General features: G+C 46.4%; 1 protein-coding gene across 5 annotated transcripts in view; it reads right to left on the minus strand.

Annotated features, from left to right (window-relative positions):
* Nucleotides 1-23365, minus strand: part of LOC140458478 (talin-2) — a 327438-nt gene that overhangs the window by 148104 nt on the left and 155969 nt on the right. For all 5 annotated transcript variants that reach the window (XM_072553130.1, XM_072553131.1, XM_072553133.1 and 2 more), the window contains 12 exons: nucleotides 23072-23201; nucleotides 18671-18823; nucleotides 18037-18179; nucleotides 16795-16922; nucleotides 16019-16082; nucleotides 12967-13071; nucleotides 9569-9724; nucleotides 7943-8044; nucleotides 5309-5385; nucleotides 4181-4361; nucleotides 3729-3842; nucleotides 758-866 (listed from right to left, as the gene is read on the minus strand). In XM_072553130.1, the coding sequence (XP_072409231.1) occupies nucleotides 758-866; nucleotides 3729-3842; nucleotides 4181-4361; nucleotides 5309-5385; nucleotides 7943-8044; nucleotides 9569-9724; nucleotides 12967-13071; nucleotides 16019-16082; nucleotides 16795-16922; nucleotides 18037-18179; nucleotides 18671-18823; nucleotides 23072-23201 (1462 nt within the window). The remainder of the gene's footprint in view (nucleotides 1-757; nucleotides 867-3728; nucleotides 3843-4180; nucleotides 4362-5308; nucleotides 5386-7942; nucleotides 8045-9568; nucleotides 9725-12966; nucleotides 13072-16018; nucleotides 16083-16794; nucleotides 16923-18036; nucleotides 18180-18670; nucleotides 18824-23071; nucleotides 23202-23365) is intronic.

Below are 23365 nucleotides of genomic sequence, written 5' to 3' on the forward strand. Positions count from 1 at the left end.
AACGTGCCCCCTCATCACACTCCTCCCCATGGCATACCTGCCCCATCACACTCACCCTGTCACACCTGCCACTTGTCACACTCGCCCCCTGGCACGCACCCTCCCCAGTGCCACATTCACCTCCATCACACTAGCCTCCTGCCTGTCTAAGGATAAAACACATTCCACTTTCAAAGGTTAATGTCACATTTCTCCTTAGAATTATAGATCATACCCCAACTGCACCAACTGGCCCCTTGGATAACGAGAGAGGCTGTGAGTATGAAGAAAGCAGGAAATAACTCAGGTAGGGATTTAGGAGAACAAGAAGGAGCCATGAAATGGGAAGCATTTCATTAGCAACAGAATCCCAAGGGATTATATGCATACATAAAAATTAAGGGGATAACTAGGGAGAAGGTGGGACTACTCAAGGATAAAGGAGGGAACTTGTGCTTGGAGACAGAGAATGTGGGTGAGATCCTAAATGAGTAGTTTGCGTCAGTATTGACACAGGAGAAGGTGAATGAGATTGGTGTGGAGCATGCTAAACTCTTAGGGCATTGTGAGATTAAGAAAGAATGGGTGCTGGGTCTCTTGAAGAGCATTAAGGTGGCTAAGTCCACAGGGCCCAATGGGATCCATGTTCTAAGCTCCATTCTCCATCACTTGGTCAAAGACAACAGAAGGTAGCGAGTGGGTTGGCGTGGGTACCACTGAATCGGGAAAGGCTTTCACCCAGTTTGAAGTGATGGTGCTTGGAATAACCGGGACTTACCGGCGGTGAGGTTGACCACCGAGGCTGTCCCCGCTGTGATTGCATCGACCTGCGAGTGGATTTCGTGCTTCGATTCATCCACCTTGTTCTGGACCCACACCTTGGATGCCTGAGGGGAGACGGAAATCAGCAGCAATGTTGTCAGGATGCAAATGGCTCCCATCCCAGAGCAACCGCTATCTCCAGCGGAGAACACCCTCAGGACATGTGTTGCCATTAAACCCGCTCTGAAACCTGGTTCGAATCCCGCCACGGCAGATGGTGGAATTTGAATTCAATAGATGTCTGGAGTTAAAAATCTAATGTTGACCATGAAACTGTTGGCAATGGTCATAAAAATCCACCTTGTTCATTAATCTCCTTTAGGGAAGGAAACTGCCATCTTTACCTGGTCGGGCCTACATGTGACTCCAGACCCACAGCAATGCGGTTGACTCTTAACTGCTCTTTGGGTAATTAAGGATGGGTAATAAATGTTATCAGCAATGTCTACATTCTGTGAAAGAATAAATAAAAACCCATTCTGAGTCACATCTGATCCAAGTCTTAGTCACCTTTAACGCCAATGTATATTGTGCTGTCTGCTCTCAGACCTCTCACTGAGATCTATTATGTGGAATAGCTTTGAGAGAGGAAAGATTTGAAAGAGTCCTAAGGGGCAACTTTTTCACACAGAGGGTGGTACATGTATGGAATGAGCTGCCAGAGGAAGTGGTGGAGGCTGGTACAAATACAACATTTAACAGGGACATGAATTGGAAAGGTTTATAGGGATATGGACCAAATGTTCGCAAACGGGACCAGATTCCACGCTGTAGGGAATCTAATCTAATTTAATTCAGGATATCTGGTCGGCATGGATGAGTTGGACCGAAGGGTTGGTTTCCGTATTGTATAACTCTGTATAAAACAAAATCACAACTCTAGAGCCCATCCAATCCATTTCCACATTTAGAGCAAATGACATTACTTTCCCAGTGGACTACTGGGAACAGGATGAGTAGGATGGATGTGGATGGAAGTTTACTCGCTGAGCTGGAAGATTCATTTTCTGACGTTTCGTCTCCAAACTGGGTAACGTCAGTGAGCCTCCGGATGAAGTATTGATGGTATAGCCTGCTTTCTATTGATGTGTTTAGGTTTCCTTGAGTTGGTGATGTCATTTCCTGTTCATTTTCTTGGTGGGTGGTAAACGGGATCCAAGTCAATGTGTTTGTTGATAGAGTTCCGGTTGGAATGCTATGCTTCTAGGAATTCTCGCGCATATCTCGGTTTGGCTTGTCCTAGGATGGATGAGTTGTCCCAGTCAAAGTGGTGTCCTTCCTCAACTGTATGTCAGGATACTAAAGAGAGTGGGTCATGTCATTTTTGTGGCTAGTTGATGTTCATGTATCCTTCTGGCTAGTTTTCTGCCTGTTTGTCCAATGTAGTGTTTGTTACAGTTCTTGCAAGGTATTTTGTATTTGACATTAGTTTTGCTTGTTGTCTGCATAGGGTCTTTCAAGTTCATTAGCTGCTTTTTTAGTGGGTTGGTGGGTTTGTGGGCTACTATGATGCCAAGAGGTCTGAGTAGTCTGGCAGTCATGAGTGGGATACTAAATCAGATGGATGAGCAGAAGCTGTCAGGGTGCGATATCTCTTTTTCCAACAACCATTAAACAAGTCACTTTCTCATTTCTCTCCTGAGCTTCACATCCTGAATGACCACTGAGCGATTTGCAAACAGGCAAATGTTGATGAGCACAGGTTATGAACACCATAACTGTGAGTGACTCATGTTTAAACTATCAAATTTTGGCATCCTGCACATAAGACTGTTTGTTATAAATCCAAGGAGAAAAATTATGCTGATAATCTGGAAACACTCAGAGACTGAGGAAAACAGTGTGGACACATTGAGGAAAGAACAGAATAGAGGAATACACAGTGTCGGGTAAAGAAAACGGTCTTGTTACTCTCAGGATATTGACTGACCAAATTCACATGGCACTGGAGTCTGCATAACTCCAGATAAATGAGTTGTGGAAACCAGCCAGCCTGTGAATGGACAAAAAGAATATGGTTACATTCAATAATGCCAGTTGCTCTTCAATGACCAGGGAAAGAACACCACCTTCCTACAAATGCGGATCAACACCAGCACAAATTAGATGGGCCAATAGGCCTGATATTGTTCAGTCAGTTATGATACAGCAACCCATCCTGCAAACAGTTGCAGCCTTCGATAGCCAGTCTGGAGGGACTGGGGGTTTCGATATTCACAGGTAACACTGGAGGAGGAACAGGGAGGGTTAGCCCAAACACCCGGACCCCTCCCATCAAATGCATTTTACCCATGTACAGGACGTGAACACGAACGGCAAGGTCAAGGTTTTGTTTGCTTCGTAACCCCGTGAACCCAGTTGTTTGTCGGGTCATTTCAGAAGGCAGTTACGAATCAACTAGGAGATAGTGAGAACTGCAGATGCTGGAGAGTCAGACTGGAGCTGGAGAAAGCACAGCAGCATCAGAAGAGCAGGGGAGTCGATGATTCAGGTCAGAAGCTTTCGTTAAGAATCAATCACATGGTTGTAGGTCTGGAGTCACATGTAGACCAGACCAAGGTAAGGACAGCAGATTTCCTTCCCCGAAAAAGAACCAGGTGGGTGTTTAACAGCAATTGACTGTGGTCACACAGTCGGCATTGGAGTCTATTTGTTTTCTAAATTCTGGCTTTTAACGATCTGCCTGTGACAGGATTTGAACCCACATCGCCAAGAACATTCACCCGGGGCTCTGGCGATATCACAACGCCGCCATTTCAAAACCTTCAAATGCACGACTGAGGAGAGTCCCTGCTGATAGACGAAAGTGTGCTGAATAATTCAAGAGAATGTCAACCAACGAATAAAATCAGGCCCAGGGCTTTCCTATTTGAGACACGCCGATTATGATTTGAAACAAGGAGTGAAGCGGGAGCAAACAGACTCACCATGTCCTGCCCCAGTGGGGGTAAATTATCTATCTCAGTCAGGTCAGACTCAGCTTGCTGAACCGCCTGCATACTGGAGTTAATGGTTCCCATTAATGCTTGCTGTGCTGATGTCTGTTAGGCAGAGCAAATTAGCAAAGCCAGTTAGGATCAAGTCGTACATTTCTTTCAAAGATAAAAGATGCATATTAATCAACATAAATCGGTGTCTGAATCTACGGTGAAATTACTTTAAGATAAACACGCACAACTTTTAATTTATTAAAAATAAAAAAAATCAAGAAACTGAATCCAAATTGCAAATCAAAGGGCTTCCAAAGGAATGGGAGCAATAAATGAACTTTGGTGTTAATGCATTGTTGAAAAACATGACAAACTGTGAGGTGAGTTCTCACTGGTTGTGGAATGAACAAGTGGACCTCTGTCCAGAAATCGTAATTCCAGATGCCTACCAGTGGGGGCATGTGGCCCCGGTGCATTTGCCCGCTGAGGATCTGTTGCTGAGGAGCTGGCATGGTGCCAGTGTTGAAGCTCTCCGGCCCGCCCGCGCCCGGCCTCATCACAGCGGGCAGCGCCACCGACGCGTGCTCAATCTTCCCCGTCTTATTAAACTGCTGCTGCAGGATGGTGGATCTGTGGAGAGATAAGGGCAGGAGAGTTATTCACCGGCGGCGGGGTTCAACCGCCGTCAAAAAATAAATTCAGAGTTTGCGCAGCCATCGTGGGGCAACACGCAGTCGCCACTGAAGAAATGCAGCAGCCAATTTGCAAATGGGAAGCTCCCAACAAACAGCACAGTGTTGGGGCACATCGTTGGTCAGTGGTTAGCACTGTTACCTGACAGCACCAGGGTCCTGGGTTAAATTCCAGCCTTTGGTGACTGCCTGTGCGGAGTTTGCACATTCTCCCCGTGTCTGCATGGGTTTCCTCCCACATACACAAAAATGCGCAGATTAGGTGAATTGGCCACGCTAAATTGCCCATAGTGTTGGGTAAATTGAGGGTAGAGGATTGAGTCTGGGTAGGTTACTCTTCCGAGGCTCAGTGTGGACTTGTTGGGCCACATGACCTGTTTCCGCACTGTAGGGATTCTATGCTTCTATGAAACAGCAGTGTGACAATGAGCAGATTATTCATTATTGGTGATGTTGGATAGGGAGATAACCACGGACTGCGACACTAGGAACGATCGCCCATCTTGAAACCAGTGCCAGGAGATCTCTCACATCCACCAGGAAAGGAAGGTGGGGAGACTCTGAGGAGCATTCCCCTCAACAAGATGCCATGCTCCCTCAGTGGGAGGGTCAGCATGACAATGATGTGCTCAAATTCCAGAGTGAGACTTGAACCCACCATCTTCCGACTCAGAGCAACTCCCAAACAGAGCTCACAATTTAAATTGATGCAGTCGGTTTGGAAAAACCAAGATGCATGAAGATCTTGGAACAAGGCAAACATGCTTGTTCTCTAACTAAACATTTCAGATTTCAGTCAGTCTGGAAGTCAGTAGGAAGGTTTATGTATTTTCTGGTGAGGAGAGGTGCAAGAATAATTATGGTTAAATAGCTCTGATTCTTTACTTTTTTGGAGAGACCGATTCTTCCAGCATTGTTGACTCTTCATCCCCTTCCAGTCCGAATCGATCCTTACTTTGCTTCTACAGGAAGGAGGAAGTGTTAGAGACATCACAAACTCATGCAGACGAGGCTGTGCTGTTATCACTCTGACTATAATTGTCCAAAGAATCCAGAGACTTCTCCAGGAATCTCACATAAAAAAGACAACCCAAGAAACAGGCTCTTCTAACCCAACCGATCGATGATGGTGTTGGTCTCAAACATGAGCCACAGTCCCAAACCCATCAGCCCCCATTTCCCTATCTTTCTATCCCCTTCATTAAGCTATCACCCCCCCCAGTCTCAAACAGTCATTTAATAATACAGTATCGAGGAGTGTGGTGCTGGAAAAACGCAGCTAGTCAGGCAGCATTCGAGGAACAGGAGGATCGATATTTTGGGCATAAGCCCTTCATCAGGACTGAAGAGCTTATGCTCGAAAAGTTGATTCTCCTGCTCCTCGGATGTTGCCTGACCGGCTGTGCTTTTCCAGCACCACACTCTTCGACTCTGATCTTCAGCATCTGCAATCCTCACGTTCTCCTATTTAATGATACAACCAAATCCTGACTGGTCTTTACACAGCTTCAGCTTACATACAGATAAGGAAGGACACCACTTCAACTGGGACAACATATCCATCTTAGGACAAGCCAAAAAGAGACATGCACGAGAATTTCCAGAAGCATGGCATTCCAACTGGAACTCTATCAACAAGCACATTGATTTAGACCCCATCTACCACCCCCTGAGAAAAAGAATATGAAATGACATCACCACAGGAAATGAAATCACCACAGGAAATGACAACACCGACCCAAAGAAACCCAAACATATAAAAAGAAAGCAGGAATCATATACAGTGCTTCGCCTGAGGCCCACTGAAGATGTTACCTAGTAGGATAACGAAACATCTGGACATGAACCTTCCAGCTCAGCGAGCAAACCCACATCCAACAGCCTCATCGTTTTTTTAACAAACAGCATCTCTTCCTTTACTTTGAGAACTTTGAGGGGTTTGAGTTATAAGAAAAGGTTGGATAGGCTGGGTTTTTTTTCACTGGAGTGTAGGAAGGTGAGGGGTGACCTCATCCAGGTTTGTAAAATCATGAAGGGTGTCAATAAGACAAATGGCGGGTGTCTTTTCCCCTGGGTGGGGCATATCAAGATCAGGGGGCATACTTCCAAGGTGAGAGGAGAAACATTCAAAGAAAAGAAATGAGAGGCAATTTTTTTTTACAGAGTGGTTTGTGTGGGGAGTGAATGTCCAGAAATAGTGGTGAATGTTAAAAATGTTAGTTTAGTTAGAAAAACTAAAAGACATTTGGATAAGTACATGAATAAGAAAAGTTTGGAGGGATATGGGCCAAGCACAGGCAGGTGGGACTAGTTTAGCTATGGTCAGCATGACTGGTTGGACCGAAGGGTCCATTTCTGTTCTATATAACTCTAACTTGCTTAATTTTGCATATTATTTGCCCATTCAACTAAGGACGGACAATTCAGCTGCTAATTACCAATGACCATTTGGAAGCTGATAGTAATCAATGCAATACCAACCAACTGCGCTGGCCCAGGAAAGTTACCATTTAAACCATTCGGTCATAGTAAGTTTTTCTTTATGATTTAAAGCATCCCAAGGGGAATCGGTTTAGCTCAGTTGGCTGGATTGTTGGTTTACAGAGCAGTATGATGCCAACAGCGTGGGTTCGATTCCCATCACCGGTTTGAGGTGACCATGAAGGGCTCTCCTTCTCAACCTCTTCCCTCACCTGAGGTCTGCTGGCCCTCAGGTTAAATCACCACCAGTCACTTCTCTCTCAAAATGAGAGAGCAGCCCCTATGGTTTGGTAAGACTATGGCGACGCAACCAGAAAGCATTTCAAAGTTGTAAATCTAACTGTTGCAAAGGAATTGCTGGGTTGTGGAACTGAGCAACCAGACAGCCCAGATTTATTATCAGAAAACCGGGGAAGACATTTTTTCTGTAGGGGGCAGCTGGGGAGGGACAGGCAAGACTGGGAGAATGAGGACAATGTCACTGAGGTGGTTCAGAGGTGCATGATGGATGGACGAACCCCTCGAGAAGTTGAGCAAAGGCAAAGGCAGCAATGATGTGACTCGGGGGGATTTGAGCCGTTTCAGAGCTGAGGCAGAGCGGGAACTGATCAGAGAGCCTAAAACATCTGGCCGCAGGGTGTAGACTTGACAGGAATCAATTGGATAGTAGAAAAAGAGAGATAGGATTTCGGCTGATATTTGACAAGACCAGAGAGCCTGAGAAACGTGAGAAGGATGGGAGAACGGGCGGTGCTGGAGAAGCACAGCCGGTCAGGCAGCATCCAAAGAGCAGGAGAGTCGACTTTTCGGGCATAAGCCCTTCATCGGGAATTCCTCATTCCCAATGAAGGGCTTATGCCCGAAATGTCGATTCTCCTGTTCCTCAGATGCTGCCTGACCTGCTGTGCTTTTCCAGCACCACACTCTCAACTCTGATCCCTAGTCCTCACTTTCTCCTCAGTCGGGTTATTAGAATGATGAACTTTGATTAGTCGCACACCTTTCAATCTTCAGTTTGTTCTAGACAAGTGTACTGACCTTCTTGAGGATGATGTCGATATAACCTGCAATTAGCTGAGAGATCTGTTCACCCTCTGTCGTCTGAACTGAATAGTAGCTTTCCTGGTACTCTCCAAAATCCTACAGAGCAAGACCGAATTTCATGAATACTTGGACCAACAGCCTCGTGAAAATGGAGCATAGTCTCAAGAGCATACACATTCCAAACGTCAGCCACTTCCCAATTCTTGACATTGTCCAAAAGTGTAGGGCTGTAAAAGGATGGAAAGGTAACCTACTTCGCCCCACCCTCCACCATCAAATGGCGGGATATACAGTGACTAGGGAGTCAATCTGTGACAACCACATCGTCAACCTTGGGCAACTGCCTGTGTGTGGAGTTTGCAAATTCTCCCCATGTCTGCATGGGTTTCCTCTGGGTGCTCCGGTTTCCTCCCACAATCCAAAGATGTGCAGTTTAGAGTGTTGGCCATGCTAAATTGCCTGTAGTGTTTAGGGATGTGTAGGTTAGGTGCATTAGTCAGGGGAAAATGTAGAATAATAGGGTAGGGAATGGGTCTGGGTGGGATACTCTACGGAGGGTCAGTTGTTGCTCCAAAATGGCCTGTTTCCAGACTGTAGGGATTCTATGAACTGATGCCTGCCCTTGACACCAAGTGTTAGACCAGATCTGGTTCAGTGTGGCTCAGGGCTTAAGGCCTTCACTCTGCCAGCTGCAGAGTGCACAAGTTGGCACAAACAACCCATGAAGACAAGCACTTCAAGTGAATGTGCTCACTGCATTCCTGGGTCCAAAGACTGATTCTGTTCCAGTGTTGGCTTCACTGTACCTGCTCTGTACAGCTGTGGCCTCCAATATAGCACAAACCTCCCATCGTTTTCAATCACCACGGCAACCGTCTCTCCTTGGACACCAGCAAGCTAAAGGTAGGCAGGTACTGGCTATTCCGAAGGGTAGCATGGTGGCTCAGTGGTTAGTACTGCTGCCTCACAGCGCCAGGGACATGGGTTTGAACCCAGCCTCGGGCAACTGTCTGTGTGGATTTTGCAAGTTCTCCCCGTGTCTGTGTGGATGTCCTCCCACAGTCCAAAGATGTGCAGGTTAGGTGGATTGGCCGTGTGAAACTGTCCCACGTTGTCCAGGGATGTGCAGGCTAGGTGGGTCAACCATGGGAAATGCAGGATTACAGGGATAGGGTAGGAGATTGGGTCTGGGTGACATGTTTCTCGGAGGGCTGGTGTGGACCCAATGGGCTGAATGGACTGCTCCCACACTGTGGGGATTCTATAATTGATGGGGAGTCATCCCGTTACCCCATTCCTATATTGGGGCCCTCACAGATAGCGCCTTCTTCATCAGCCTAAGAAGATCCCAGAGATGTCATGGTGGATGTCGCGCTTAAAGGAGCTGAGAACCCAAGGAATAGGTCTTTGGAGGTCTGCTGGAACTGATCAAACCCTCTGGGATCTCCCAGGTTTCTGGGTTCAGGTTCTGCTTCATACAGTGCCCCCATTATCTGGGAAAACAAAAGCATAAGGGGATTCTCAGCTTTGATGACCTCTCTGTGAGTAAGCCGGCTCAGTCACTAACAAAAAGCTCAGCAACTCTGGGCAGTGAGAACAACCTCTTCCGCAGTATCCTACCAGAGTGAAACTCTTTGGAGAAGCAGCCCAGCGTTTGACAGTTGTGAGTGGCCACTCCTGCATCACTTCTTTGGTCTTTTCATCGACACGCATCACGGAATCCTTGGTAATGCCCAGGAGTCGAGGTACTAACTTGTTCTTCCCCTTCATTTTTTCCTAAAAAGAAAGGAAATGCCATTCATATGTAAAGATTCACCCAACATGACGCTGGGGCCAATCTTTTAGATTTTCCAAATACAAAATGGGTGGGATTGCCCGTTCAGTGAACTGCCCCACCCATTTGCAGTAAAGATGGCTGACCACCCCACCTGACTCTTCAGGAGCAAAGTCCACCCCATCACTTCCTCCCATCAGACCTTGCAGACAGCAGCAATGGGCCCTTCTCTGAAATCAAGACCCTGGGCACAGAAATGATCATGGAACCATCAAATTTTACAGTGCGAAAGGTGGCCAATCCACCCATCATGTCTGTACTGGCTCCTGAAGGAGCGAGCCAGCTAGCCCCACTCTCCAGCCCTCTAACCTTCACCATGTTTAAATACGTATCCAGCTCTCTTCTGGAAACCTTGCATGGAATCAGCCACCCCCCAATCTCCCAGGCAGCGTATTCCAAATCGTAACAATTCTGTGAATGAAGAAATTCCTCTTCATCTCACTCCTAGCTCTCTCTTTAAATAGTTACTGACACACCAATTCATAGAAACAGAATATCCTTCTTTATGCTCTGAAAATCCTTCATAATTTTGAACATCTCAATAACGTCATCTCATAGTCTTCACTGCTCTAAGGAAAGTCAGGCCAGTCTCCTTGCCTTGAATCTTTTCAATGGCATTATCATCACTGAATCCACGATGAGGGAAAAGGAGGCCTAAGACTGGAACCAGACAGTTTGGCTAAGATGAGGGTTTGGGTCAATGACAGTACGGAGTGAAGGAAATTTATTGCTTGGCACAGACTTGGCTCATCTTAATGAGGGGCCAAGAAGCGGGTGGCACAGTGGCTCAGTGGTTCGCACTGCTGTCTCACAGCACCAGGGCCCCAGGTTCGGTTCCAGCCTCAGGCGCCTGTCTGTGTGGAGTTTGCACATTCTTCCAGTGTCTGTGTGGGTTTCCTCCCACAGTCCAAAGATGTACAGGTCAGGTGAACTGGCTATGCTAATTTGCCCATAGTATTAGGTGCTTTGGTTAGAGGGAAATGGGTCTGGGTGGGTTACTGTTCGGGGGGGTCGGTGTAGACTGGTTGGGCCAAAGGGCCTGTTTCCACACTGTAGGAAATTTAACCTAATCAATCAAGTAAAGGATTAAAAACAATGCAATTAAGTAAGACTGTCCCGAGAGAGAGATTTTCGAAACTTCCTGTTCAGAAATATGATGACATATTTCTGGAGCAGGTGGGACTTTAGCTTAGGCCTCTTGGTCCAGAGGTAGGGACACAACCACTACACCACAAGAGCCCTCAAATATTAATTTAACAACGCAGCCATTTATTACAGACCTTTTGTCATCAACCTGCTCAGAAATATTGTTCTCCACTTCTGGAGCAATTGGAACTTGAACAAGCCTTTTGGCTCAGAGGTAGGGACACTACCAGTGTGTCACAGGAATCCCCTACTACTCAGAAGGACATCAGTGAGTGAAATTGGTGACTGGCATTGCTGAAACATGCTTATTTCTGAAGAACCAATTGTGATCTCCAACTCCAAACGTAGACCCAGGTAACAGCTGCACCCAACTGTTCATCCAGACCTCCATTCAGGGTTTCAACCAACAAGGTTAGCGATCGGTAACAACCAATAAATTTAAATTATTTCAGAAATCATATCTCATTTTTGGGTTATTCTGGAGAGAGAGAGAGAGACAGAGAGAGAGAGAGACAGAGAGAGAGAGAGACAGAGACAGAGACAGAGAGAGACAGAGAGAGAGACAGAGAGAGAGAGAGAGAGAGACAGAGAGAGAGAGAGAGACAGAGAGAGAGAGAGAGAGAGAGAGAGACAAAGATTTACAGTCCACTCTGTGGGGGCTCAATCGGGTTGACTCAGAGATGGTTTCCATTGTAACATAGAGGCCACTGCCTCATGGTAAAGGGCCAATCATTTACAACCGAGGAGAAGTTACAGATAGCTTTTCTATAACGCAAGAGCCGCATTCTTGTGCATGCCCACATGACAGAAAAATTGCAATTTAGGAACAGCGTTCCAAGTGTCGGTGATGTAATCGCATTACAGCCAACACACGTTTTAAAAGTTTGAGCTTTAGAAACAGCGTCCCCATTTATTCAATTGTGTTACAGTAAATTAGTGTTAATGAAATGTGCGTTATAGCTGAACAAGTCGTACTTGATCAAAAGGGGTGAGGTTCTTTGGAACTCTCTACCCCATTGGAGATTAGGTGCTCACTCGTTCACTACATTAAAGACTACAATAAGCAAAGTCTTTGATGTCTCAGGGAACTGAGAGACATGGAGACTGGAGGGGAAAGAGAAGCCAAAGTCAAAGGTCAGTTCAGATAATTTACAATGACACAGCAAATTCGATGGGCAGAATCATCTCCTTCAGTTTTCCTTTATCGGGGAGCGACGGCCTAGTGGGATTATCGATGGACTGTCAATCCAGAGAAAAATACAAAATAAAAACTGAAAGAACTGTGGATGCCGTAAGTCAGAAACAAAAACAGAAATTGTTGGTCAACCTCAGCAGGTTTGGCCACCTGTGGAGAGGAATCAGAGTTCATTCAGGTCAATTCCGAGGAAGGGTCACTCAACCCGAAACGTTAACTCTGATTTCTCTCCACAGACGCTGCCAGACCTGCTGAGCTTTTCCAGCAATTTTTCTTTTCGCTTGCGTTAATCCAGAAACCCTGGTAATGTTCTGGGGACCCGGGTTCAAATCCTGCCATGGCAGAATTTGAATTCAATTTTAAAAATCTGGAATTAAGAGACTAATGATGACCACAAATCCATTGTCGATTGTCGGAAAAAAACCCATTTGGTTCAGCAATGTCCTTTAGGGAGGGAAACTGCTATCCTTACCTGGTCTGGCCTACATGTGACTCCAGACCCACAGCAATGTGGTTGACTTTTAACTGCCTCTGGGCAATAAGGGATGAGCAATAAATGCTGAGCTAGCCTGCGATGCCTTCATCTCATGAATGAATAAAAAGAAATTTCTGTGCTGTGTTCAATAATACCACTTTTGTGTTTCAGCTCCCAACAACTCAATCACTTTACCCAACAGACAAGTTCAGGGAGCACCACGTCCAGGAATAATAGCTTCGAGTTTTGGTCACTGAATGCTTGCTGAATGTTTGACACACGCACCAACAACTCACACCTTTTCACAAACTGAGTGCAGCTGGTCACCGAAAGCACATGAAAACTGGGCAAGCAAGCAAACTTCTTACCTTCACCAAAAAGAATGACACCCCATAGGTTCGGAGCGAGCGAGCCAACTTAACATATTTAACTTTTGCTTCAATCTCAGTCATTTCCCCGCAGTTCTTGTGTTCCTAGCGTAAGGAACCAGATCAAAAAGTAAGTATTTGTTGAAGCGATTTTTGTTTAACTTCTTTGGGTAATAACTCCCTTCCTGCTAATTTTTCCTGACCATTTCGCACTCTCCACTCTTCTTCTTTCATCTCACTAAATGGCACAGTGGCTCAAGTGGTTAGCACTACTGCCTCACAGCGCCAGGGACTTGGGTGACTGTCGGTGTGGAGATTGCACATTCTCCCCGTGTCTGCGTGGGTTTCCTCTCACAGTCCAAAGATGTACAGCTCAGGTGGACTGGCCGTGCTAAAAACTCTTCCCTACAGTCCAGGGATGAGCAGGCTGGGTGAGTTCGGGGATAGTGGGCCATGATCTGCTGGGAGTCCACACACCTCCGTTACAAGAACGTCATGCAAGCAAGCAAAGAAGATCTGAGTGTATACGGAACAGACTGCCAGAGGAAGGGGTGGATGCAGGTACAGTAGAACAGTACAAGCCCTTCGGCCCACAATGTTATGCGTTACTTCTATCCTACTCTAAGATCAAACTAACCTTCATACCCAACATTTGACTATCATCCATGTGCCTAAGAGTCACTTAAATGGGACTCTACTCCCACCACTGGCAGTGCATTCCACACACCTACCACTCTCTGTGTAGAGAACCTACCTCTGACATCTCTCCTAAAACTTCCTCCAATCACCTTATAATTATATCCCCTCATGATAGTCATTTCCACCCTGGGAAAAATGTCTCTCGCTACCCACTCTATTTATGCCTCTCATCATCTTGTACAACTCTATCAAGTCACATCTCATCCTTCTTCACTCCAATGAGAAAAGTCCTAGCTTCCTCAATCTTTCTTCCAAAGATATGCCCTCCATTCCAGACAGCATCCTAGTAAATCTCCTCTGCACCCCTCTCTAAAGCTTCCACATCCTTCCTATAATGAGGCGACCAGAACTGCACACGATATTCCAAGTGTGGTCAAACTGGGACTTTATAGAGCTACAGGATAACCTTCCGGCTCTTAAACTCAATCCCCCTGCTAATGAAAGCTCACACAAAATACGCCTTCTTAACAACCCTATCAACTTGGGTGGCAATTTTGAGGGATCTATGGACGTAGACCCCAAGATCCCTCTTCTTCCCACACTGTCAAAAATCCTGCGTTGGACCCTGTAATCTGCAATCAAATTCAACCTTCCAAAATGAATTACTTCACAATTTTTCAGGTTGAACTCCATCTGCCACTTACCAGCCCAGCTCTGCATCTTGTCAATGTCCTGCTGTAACCTACAACAGCCTTCCACACTATCCACAACTCCATCAACCTTCTTGGCATTTGGCAAACTTACTAACCCACCCTTCCACTTCCTCATCCAAGTCATTTATAAACAACACAAAGACCAGAGGTCCCAGAACAGGCTCCTGTGGAACACCACTGGTCACCAAGCTCCAGGCTGAATACTTTCCATCTATTACCATCTTCCATGGGCCAGCCAATTCTGTATCCAGACAGCCAAATTTCCCTGTATCCCATGCTTCCTGATTTTCTGAATGAGCCTATCATGGGGAACCTTATCAAATGCCTTGCTAAAATCCATATGCACCTCATCCATTGCTCTATCTTCATCAATGTGTTTTGTCACATCTTCAAAGAATGCAATAAAGCTTGTGAGGCAAGACCTGCCCCTGACAAAGCCATGCTGACTATCTCTAATCAAATTATGCTTTTCCAAGTAATCTTAAATCCTGTCTCTCAGAATCCTCTCCAATAATTTGCTTGCCACCGATATAAGACTGACTGATCTGTAATTCCCAGGGTTATCTTTATTCCCATTCTTGAACAAGTTGAACATTTGCCACCTTCCAATTATCCAGTACTGCTCCAGTGTACAGTGAGGATGAAAAGATCATCACCAAAAGTGCAGCAATCTCTTCCCTCACTTTACGTAGTAATCTTGGGTACATCCTGACCTGCACAGGGGACTTATTTATCCTTATGTTTTTCAAAATTTCCAGCACATCCTCCTTTTTAACATCAATCTGTTTGAGTGTATCAGCCTGCCTCCCTGTCACACCCTGAATGGGGACAGCTCCAACATTTAAGAAGCTTGACACCATCCAGGACAAAGCAGCTCCTGGCTGATTGGCACCACATCCACAAACGACAAGGTCCCTCTCAGTAGTGAATACTGAAGCAAATACTACCTCCTCCGACTCCAGACACAAGTTCCCTCCACTATACCTGATCGGCCCTACCCTCACTCTGGCCCGTCCCCGTGTTCCTCACCAAAGTGGTTTGGTGCTTGGCAACGAACCAGATCAGGTTTAAAAGACATTTGACAGGTACATGAACAGGAAAGGTTTAGAGGGTTATGAGCCAAATGCAGGTAAATGGGACTAATTTAGTTTGGGGCACCTGGTCAGCATGGACTAGTTGGACCAAAGGGTCTGGTTCCATGCTGCGCGACTCTATGGTGGACCCTGACTCTGACCATTGAGAGGCTGTTACTGATGGTCCTAATCCCTGGAAGCTGACTGTCTGAAAGGGTTTTGGAGGAAGCGAATGGGAAACAAAATGCTGTTGAGAAAAGGGCCCACAGCAAACAGAGGCCAGTGAACCCTGGCCCCTTTTCCCCAGGCTGCTGCCTTCCCAAGGCACCTTCTGTGCCATACCAGGAGTGTCGGAGCATGGAGCTGGCTCAATGGCGCTAATTATCAGCCTACAAGACAGAAGGTTCCCACAACCCACAACTGAAACTGCTGGGGGTGGGGGTTGGATTCAGAGGTGTGTGCTTGTAGAGTTTCAGTTTACAAATAAAGATTGGTACCCCTACCATCCTTCCCCACCCGGCTTCACATCTAATATTCTTTCACTCTCTACTGCTGTATGAAAAAGGGTTGGTCAGAGAGGTGCTCTACACCATGCTGGGGAAGTTCAGAGTGAAACTGCTGCTATACCTGGAAGATCCTCTTCTCTGCATTCCTCTGCTTAATGTACTCCTTCGGCAGGAACTCCTTCAGACTGAGAACAAGACGAGAGAGAGAGGGAGAGAGAGAGAGACACACACACACAGAGAAAGAGAGAGTTAAAGTCATCATCACCAGTCACACCTAGACCAGGTCAGAAATGCATCCCTGTCACATCTTGAATGGGGGCAGCTCCAGCAATATTTAAGAAGCTTGAAACCACCCAGGAAAAAGCAGCCCCCACCTGATTGGCACCATGTCCACAAGCATCCATTCCCTCCACCACTGACGCTCAGTAGCAGCAGTGTGTACCACCTCCAAGGTACACTGCAGAAATTCACCCACGATCCTCAGACAGCACCTTCCAAACCCATGACTACTTTCATGTAAAAGGATACCTGGGAATACCACCTCCCTGCAAATTCCCCTCCAAGCCACTGTCCATCCTGACTTGGAAATATATCACCATTCCTTCACTGTCACTGGGTCAAAGTCCTGGAATTCCCTCCCTAAGGGCATTGTGGGTCTACCTACAGCACATGGACTGCAGCGGTTCAAGAAGACAACTTGCTCCCACCTTCTGGTGGGGCAACTAGGGACGGGCAATAAATGCTGGGCACAGCCAGCAACACGCACGTCATGCGAAAACTATCCCTGCCCATGAGTTTCGAGGTTGCTGGCTGACTCTGCCTCCCCCACAGCCCTGCAGGCCCCAACAGACCATGTTCCCCTGACACACAGCATCATCTCAAAACACAGAAACTCACTCAAGAAATCCAGGTTTGTGCTTGTGTTCCAAGTAGGGTCCAAACTGGATCTGAGCCTGAATGCCCCCGAATTCACAGGCTTTCTCGAAGGAGACTGGGTGGGATCCATTCAGAATATCATCTCGAGCCTTTGAAACAGCAGAGAGCCAGTGAAATATAAAACAACACACACACAACACACACACCAACTTTACTGAGAGAAAAATAAAAACACATTCAGAGAGAGACAGAGTGGGAGAGGATGTGAGAGCCGAAGACAGTGAGAGAGGAAGAGGGTGAGAGAGGAAGAGGGTGAGAGAGGAAGAGGGTGAGAGAGGAAGAGGGTGAGAGAGGAAGAGGGTGAGAGAGGAAGAGGGTGAGAGAGGAAGAGGGTGAGAGAGGAAGAGGGTGAGAGAGGAAGAGGGTGAGAGAGGAAGAGGGTGAGAGAGGAAGAGGGTGAGAGAGGGATAAAGAGAAAAAAAGTGAGAGAGAAAAAGTGAGAAAGAAATAGCGTGAGTGACTGACAATGAGAATAAGTGCAAATGAGAGCGAGCAAGTGACCATGAGACAGAAAGGGTATCAGTGAGAGTTAGAGAGGGAAAGATTGAGAGTGAAAGAGTTGGAGAGAGCGTGATAGTGGGAGTGACCGTGTCAGCTTGAGTATTATGCACAGTTGTGGGCGTGACAATTATAGGAAAGATGTGAATGCATTGGACAGCAGGCAGAAAGGAGTTACGAGAATAGATCCGGGGATGAGAAACTTTACTGATGCTGATTGATTGAAGAAGTTGGGACTGTTCTCCTTGGAGAGAAGGCGGCTGGGAGGATTTCTGACAGAGGCGTTCAAAATGATGAGCAGGCTGGATAGAGTAGAGAGGGTGAAGCTGTTCCCGCTCAAAAAAGGAACAAGAACGAGAGGGATGTACATTTAAAGTGACATGCAAATGAAGAAAGGGTGATGCGAGAAAAAACATTTTCCCACAGCGACTAGTTTTCTTTTACTAGTGGGGAAATGGGAATTCTAATTCTCCGAGGAGAGTCCAGAGGGAGAAGCCGAGATACTGGCTGAAGCCTGAACTGGCAGAGGGCCCTGCTGGGAAGTGCTTAGGTGTCCATTTCACGTCTGTAAAATGGCCACAATGTAATTCAGCACCAAGGCCGCAAACCCACTTTCAAGATTCGTCCGATTCACAAGTTTCTCTAATCAGGCTCAACCCCATGTCTCCCCACGCAGTGAAGCAACCAGTGAAAGGCACCCTGTACCTGGACATACAGCAAATTCAGCTGCACTGGGTCTCGGGAATCGACATTCTGGTCAGAGTAGAAGAACTTGCGTCTTAGCAGCAGTGTTTCATTTTCATCGACGCCCTGCTCTCGGAAGGTCCGACTGTGATCCAACCAATTCACTGTCGGAGACACAAATATCAGCCAACACCATCCTCACTCGTCGCTCCCCCTCTATTGGGTCCAACCCGTTAAGGATCATAGCTCCCCCCCACTCCCTGTGCACTGCCTTCAACCAGGTCTGAAACTTCACAAGAAGGTGATCACAGAACATCTCCACCCTTCTGCCCGCTCGGCATATGTCAGCCCTGTGAAAGAGCTGTCCAATTTTGTGAATTTACAAAAAAAAAACCTGAAGTACACTGTTTGACTTTACCAATTTGATCTCCACCCCAGATAGTGGAATTGGGAGAGTCCCAATTACTCAATAGCTGCCGAAAATAGAACCCAAAGATTTTTAAATCGTAAAGGAATTTTGGCAGCCGAGTAAGTATTTTTCTTTAAGACTATTTCCTAAGTTATTGCGTTTTCAATGATACTTCAAATCGATTCCATCAATGACCCAGAACATTTGAAGAACCCGTCTTCCATTCTAAACGAACACGGGCCTTACGATCATCATCAGTGTGAAGCTTTGCTTTTAATTTCTCCATCTTCTTCTCATCCCGGTGTAGTGTTCTGTCTTTCTTCAGCGTTGCTGTTCCATCTTCCTTTTTCTCCTCAATGATGTCTTGAATCAAGGAGTACTCTTCATAATTCGTGATGCCTGCAAATGAGAGGAATGTGACCAGTGTTTACTGGGGCCGGGCGAAGATTGTTGGAAGGCGGAGGGAGTGTCCAAAGTCAAGGGAGTGTCCAAAGACTTCAACGTCAAGTGCCAGGGGTGACCACTTGAGGCACACAGTGGGTAACTTGCCCATCTCTCAGGTCAGAATGTTGTAGGTTCAATTCCCTTTCCAGTACCAAGGGAGCACTGCACTGCTGGGGTATCAGATGAGGCCTTAATCTGAGGCCTCATTTGCCCGCTAAGGTGGCCAGGAAGGGGGGGGGGGGGGGTGGGGAGGGGCGGTGGGGGAGATCAAAGATCTCAATATTTTGATGAATAGGAGGGGCGCTCCCCTCAGAGTTCTAGCTAATCACCTGGAATATTCTGTGCAGCTTTGTTAAGGAAGTCATAGAGTCATAGGGCATGGAAACAGACCCTTCGGTCCAACCCGTCCATACTGACCAAGTCTCCCAAACTAAACTAGTTCCATTTGCCTGCATTTGGCCCATATCCCTCTCAGACATTCCTATCCACGTTCATCTCCAAATGTCGTATAAATGTTATAATTGTACCTACATCTACCACTGCCTCTGGCAGTTCATTCCACATATAAACCATCCTCTGTGTGAAAACGTTGCCCATCAAGACCCTTTTACATCTTTCTCCTCTCACCTTAAACCTCTGCCCTCTAGTTTTAGACTCCACTACCCTAGGGGAAAAGATCTCTGTTATTTAGCTTATCTATACCCCTCAGATTTTATTAGCCTCTGTAAGGTCACCCCTCAACCTCTTATGCTCCGGTGAAAGAAGTCCCAGTTTATCCAACCTCTCCTTGTAACCTCAAACCCTCTAGTCCCAGTAACATTCTGGTCAATCTTTTCTGCATCCCTTCCAATTTAATAATGGGCGGCACGGTGGCACAGTGGTTAGCACTGCTGCCTCACAGCGCCGGAGACCCGGGTTCAATTCCCGCCTCAGGCGACTGACTGTGTGGAGTTTGCACGTTCTCCCCGTGTCTGCGTGGGTTTCCTCCGGGTGCTCCGGTTTCCTCCCACAGTCCAAAAGATGTGCAGGTTAGGTGAATTGGCCATGCTAAATTGCCCGTAGTGTTAGGTAAGGGGTAGATGTAGGGGTATGGGTGGGTACGCTTCGGCGGGGCGGTGTGGACTTGTTGGGCCGAAGGGCCTGTTTCCACACTGTAAGTAATCTAATCTAATCTAATCTAATATCCTTCCTATAACAAGGCAACCAAAACTGTACGCAGTACTCCAAAAGTGGCCTTACCAACGTCTTGTACGAATGCAACATGATGCCCCAATTCCAAAATCCAATGATCTGAGCAATGAAGGCAAGTGTGCCAAACACCTTCTTTACTACTATTACCTATCTGTGGTGCCACTTTTAAAGAACTACGTACCGGAACCATGAGGACTCTCTGTTTGACAACACTCCCCAGGGCCCTACCATTAACAGTCTAAGTCCTGCCTTGTTCGTCTTACTAAAATTCAGCTTACCTAAACAAGTGTATGCTTTCCTAGAGGGAGCGAAAGTTTGTTGGACTGGTTACTGGGAGGGCAGTTTTGTTGAATGAGGAGAGGTTGGGATGATTGGGCATGCACTCACTTGAATTTAGGAGGAGGAGGGCAGGACCTCACTAAAATGTATCAAATTCTGACCAACCGGATGTAGGGATGATGTTTCCCTGACCTTGGATCTGGAACAAAGGGTCTTGGCATCAGGATATGCCACGGGCTGCTTCAAACTGAGATGAGGAGACATTCAGAGGGTGGTCAACCTGTGGCATTCTCTACCACAGAAGGTTGTGGAGGTCAAGTCACTCAATATGTTTAGGAAAGAATTAGATAGATTTCTGGAAGCTAAAGTTGTCAAGGGATGTGGGGAAAGCATGGGAGTATGACATTAAGACAGTGAATCAGCCATTATTGTGTTGGTGGAGTGAATATAAGAATTAGGAGTAGGAGTAGATCATCTGGGCCTTCGAGCCTGCTTCACCATTCAGTAAGATCATGGCTGCTCTTTTTGTGGACTCAGCTCCACTGACCCACCCGCTCACCATAACCCACAATTCCTTTAGTGTTCAAAAATCTACCTATCTTTGCCTTAAAAACATGCAACAGGGTGGCCTCAACTACTTCACTGGGCAGGGAATTCCACAACATTTTGGGTGAAGAAGTTCTTCCTCAACTCAGTCCTAAATCTGCTCCCTCTTATTTTGAGGCTATGCCCCCTAGTTCTAGTTTCACCGCGAGGGAACAGCCTCCCTGCTTCTATCTTATCTATTCCCTTCATAGTTTTATCTGCTTCCATAAGATCCCCCTCATTCTTCTATACTCCAATGAGTATAAATCCCAGTCTACTCAATATCTCCTCAGAAGCCAACACTCTCAACTCCGGAATCAATCTCGTGAACCTCCTCTGCACCATCTCCAGTGCCAGTACATCCTTTCTCAAGGACGTTGACCAAAAGTGGGCACAATAGGAACTGGAGAAAGCTATTCTTTCTATTTTCCTGTTTCAATACTTATCCCTCAACGAAGACTTCAAACAGATCAGTTGGTCATTCTAACGCCGCTGTATGTGGGAACTTGCTACATCCAAATCAATTGCCAAACTTTCCCACATAACAGCAGTGACTCCTCAAGTATTTTGTTGGTTCTGAGGTGCTTTGGGAAACCCTGAGGATGTGAAAGTTGTTGAATAAATGTCGAGCTTTCTTGTCTAAATCTGAACGGCCTAACGCTGGTGTTAAAATCAGGCTGGTTAGAAAATGACCAAGGGGGATCACTGGGGAGAGGGAACTTTCCAGAGACTGGATTCTTGAGTGAGCTGGGTAAAAACAAGGATTGCAGATGCTGGAAACCAGAGTCTAAATTAGAGTGGTGCTGGAAAAGCACAGCAGTTCAAGCAGCATCCGAGGAGCAGGAAAATCAACGTTTCGGTCAAAAGCCCTTCATCAGGAATAGATGCACTATTCCTGATGAAGGGCTTTTTCCCCGAAGCATAGATTTTCCTGCTCCTCGGATGCTGCCTAACCTGCTGTGCTTTTCCAGCACCACACTAATCTAGACTCGTCAGTAAGCTGGCTGAGTGAAAGAATTGTCTGAAAAGGATTCGTACGCCCAACAAAAGGATAATGACAGCAATCACTTCGTGTCAGTGGAGATGAAGCACAAAATAAGGTAGAGGGAAGGCCTCTGGATTTTCCAACCTAAAACATTAAGCACCCTTCCCTCACTCCCCACACCCACTTCTGGCTCTTTCCAGTCGGTTCTGGTTCAGACCAGTTCCCATCCTCTGCTTTTCACTCGTGTGTTCAATGCCTGTTCTAGGAAGGATTTCACTAAACTGGAGAGAGTTCAGAAAAGGTTTACCAGGACGTCACCTGGAATGGAGGGTTTGAGAAATAAGGAGAGGTTGGGACTTTTTTTCTTTGGAGCATAGGAGGTTGAGGGATGACCTTATATAGGTTTTTAAAATCATGAGGAGTCTGATAAGGAGAATAGCAAAGATATTTTCCCGCAGGTGAGAGGGTTCAAAACTATGGGGAAAAATTTTAAGGTGAGAGGAGAAAGTTTTAAAAAGGACACGGGGATCTATTTTACACAGAGAGTGGTTCATATGTGCAATGAACTTGCAGAAGAAATGGTGGATGCAGGTACAGTTACAAAGTGTAAAAGACATTTGGCTAAGTAGATGAATAGGAAAGATTTTGAGGGATATGGGCCAAGCGCAGGCAGGTGGGACTAGTTTAGTTTCGGAACATGGTCGGCCTGGATTGGTTGGACCGAAGGGCCTGTTTCTGTGCTGTATAACTCTATGACTCAAAAGCACTGGGTCAAAAACGAGGACTCCGTTCATGTAATTTCTCAGTCAGCTCATGAAACAAGTAAAATGAAATTATAATCCAGTCAGAGCCCACTTTACTGTGCCCACTCCACCACCTTGATCATCTAACGCCATACTCTCATGTTCTCCCCATACATCTTGACACCTTTTAGCTTCTAAAAATCTAATTCTTTCTTAAACATATTTAGAGACGGGCCAAACGCAGGCAAGTGGGACTAGTTTAGTTTGGAAAACTTGTTCAGCATGGACGAGATGGAGGGAAGGGTCTGTTTCCCTGCTCTTCGACTCAGCCTCCGGAACCTTCTGCGGTAGAGAATTCCACAGCTAGGCCACGCCCTGAGCCCGTTTAAACTGGTCAAAATGACAGGGAGAATTACAAACCTATTCGACTGCAAATAGGGACGAGTAGTTCACCAACAGTCTTGGAATCATCAATCATGACAGTCTTCACTGCTCCGTCCAGCATCCTCACCTTCTGCGGCCTCTGCTTTTTCTTATACTCCAGGATGTCCTAGGCAGGAGAGCACAAGACAAGTTCAATCACAAAACCCCAGGGAAGTGATTGGGTAGAGGGTGTGTCGGTGGGTGAGCAGTCCTCGAATCCCAGGCCCATATTCTGAGGTTCAAATCCCACCAGGACAGGTGGAGAAGTTTGAATCCGTTGAAAATCTGGAA

This window comes from Chiloscyllium punctatum, chromosome 33, assembly GCF_047496795.1.
Source record: "Chiloscyllium punctatum isolate Juve2018m chromosome 33, sChiPun1.3, whole genome shotgun sequence".
NCBI classification, from domain to species: Eukaryota; Metazoa; Chordata; class Chondrichthyes; order Orectolobiformes; family Hemiscylliidae; genus Chiloscyllium; species Chiloscyllium punctatum.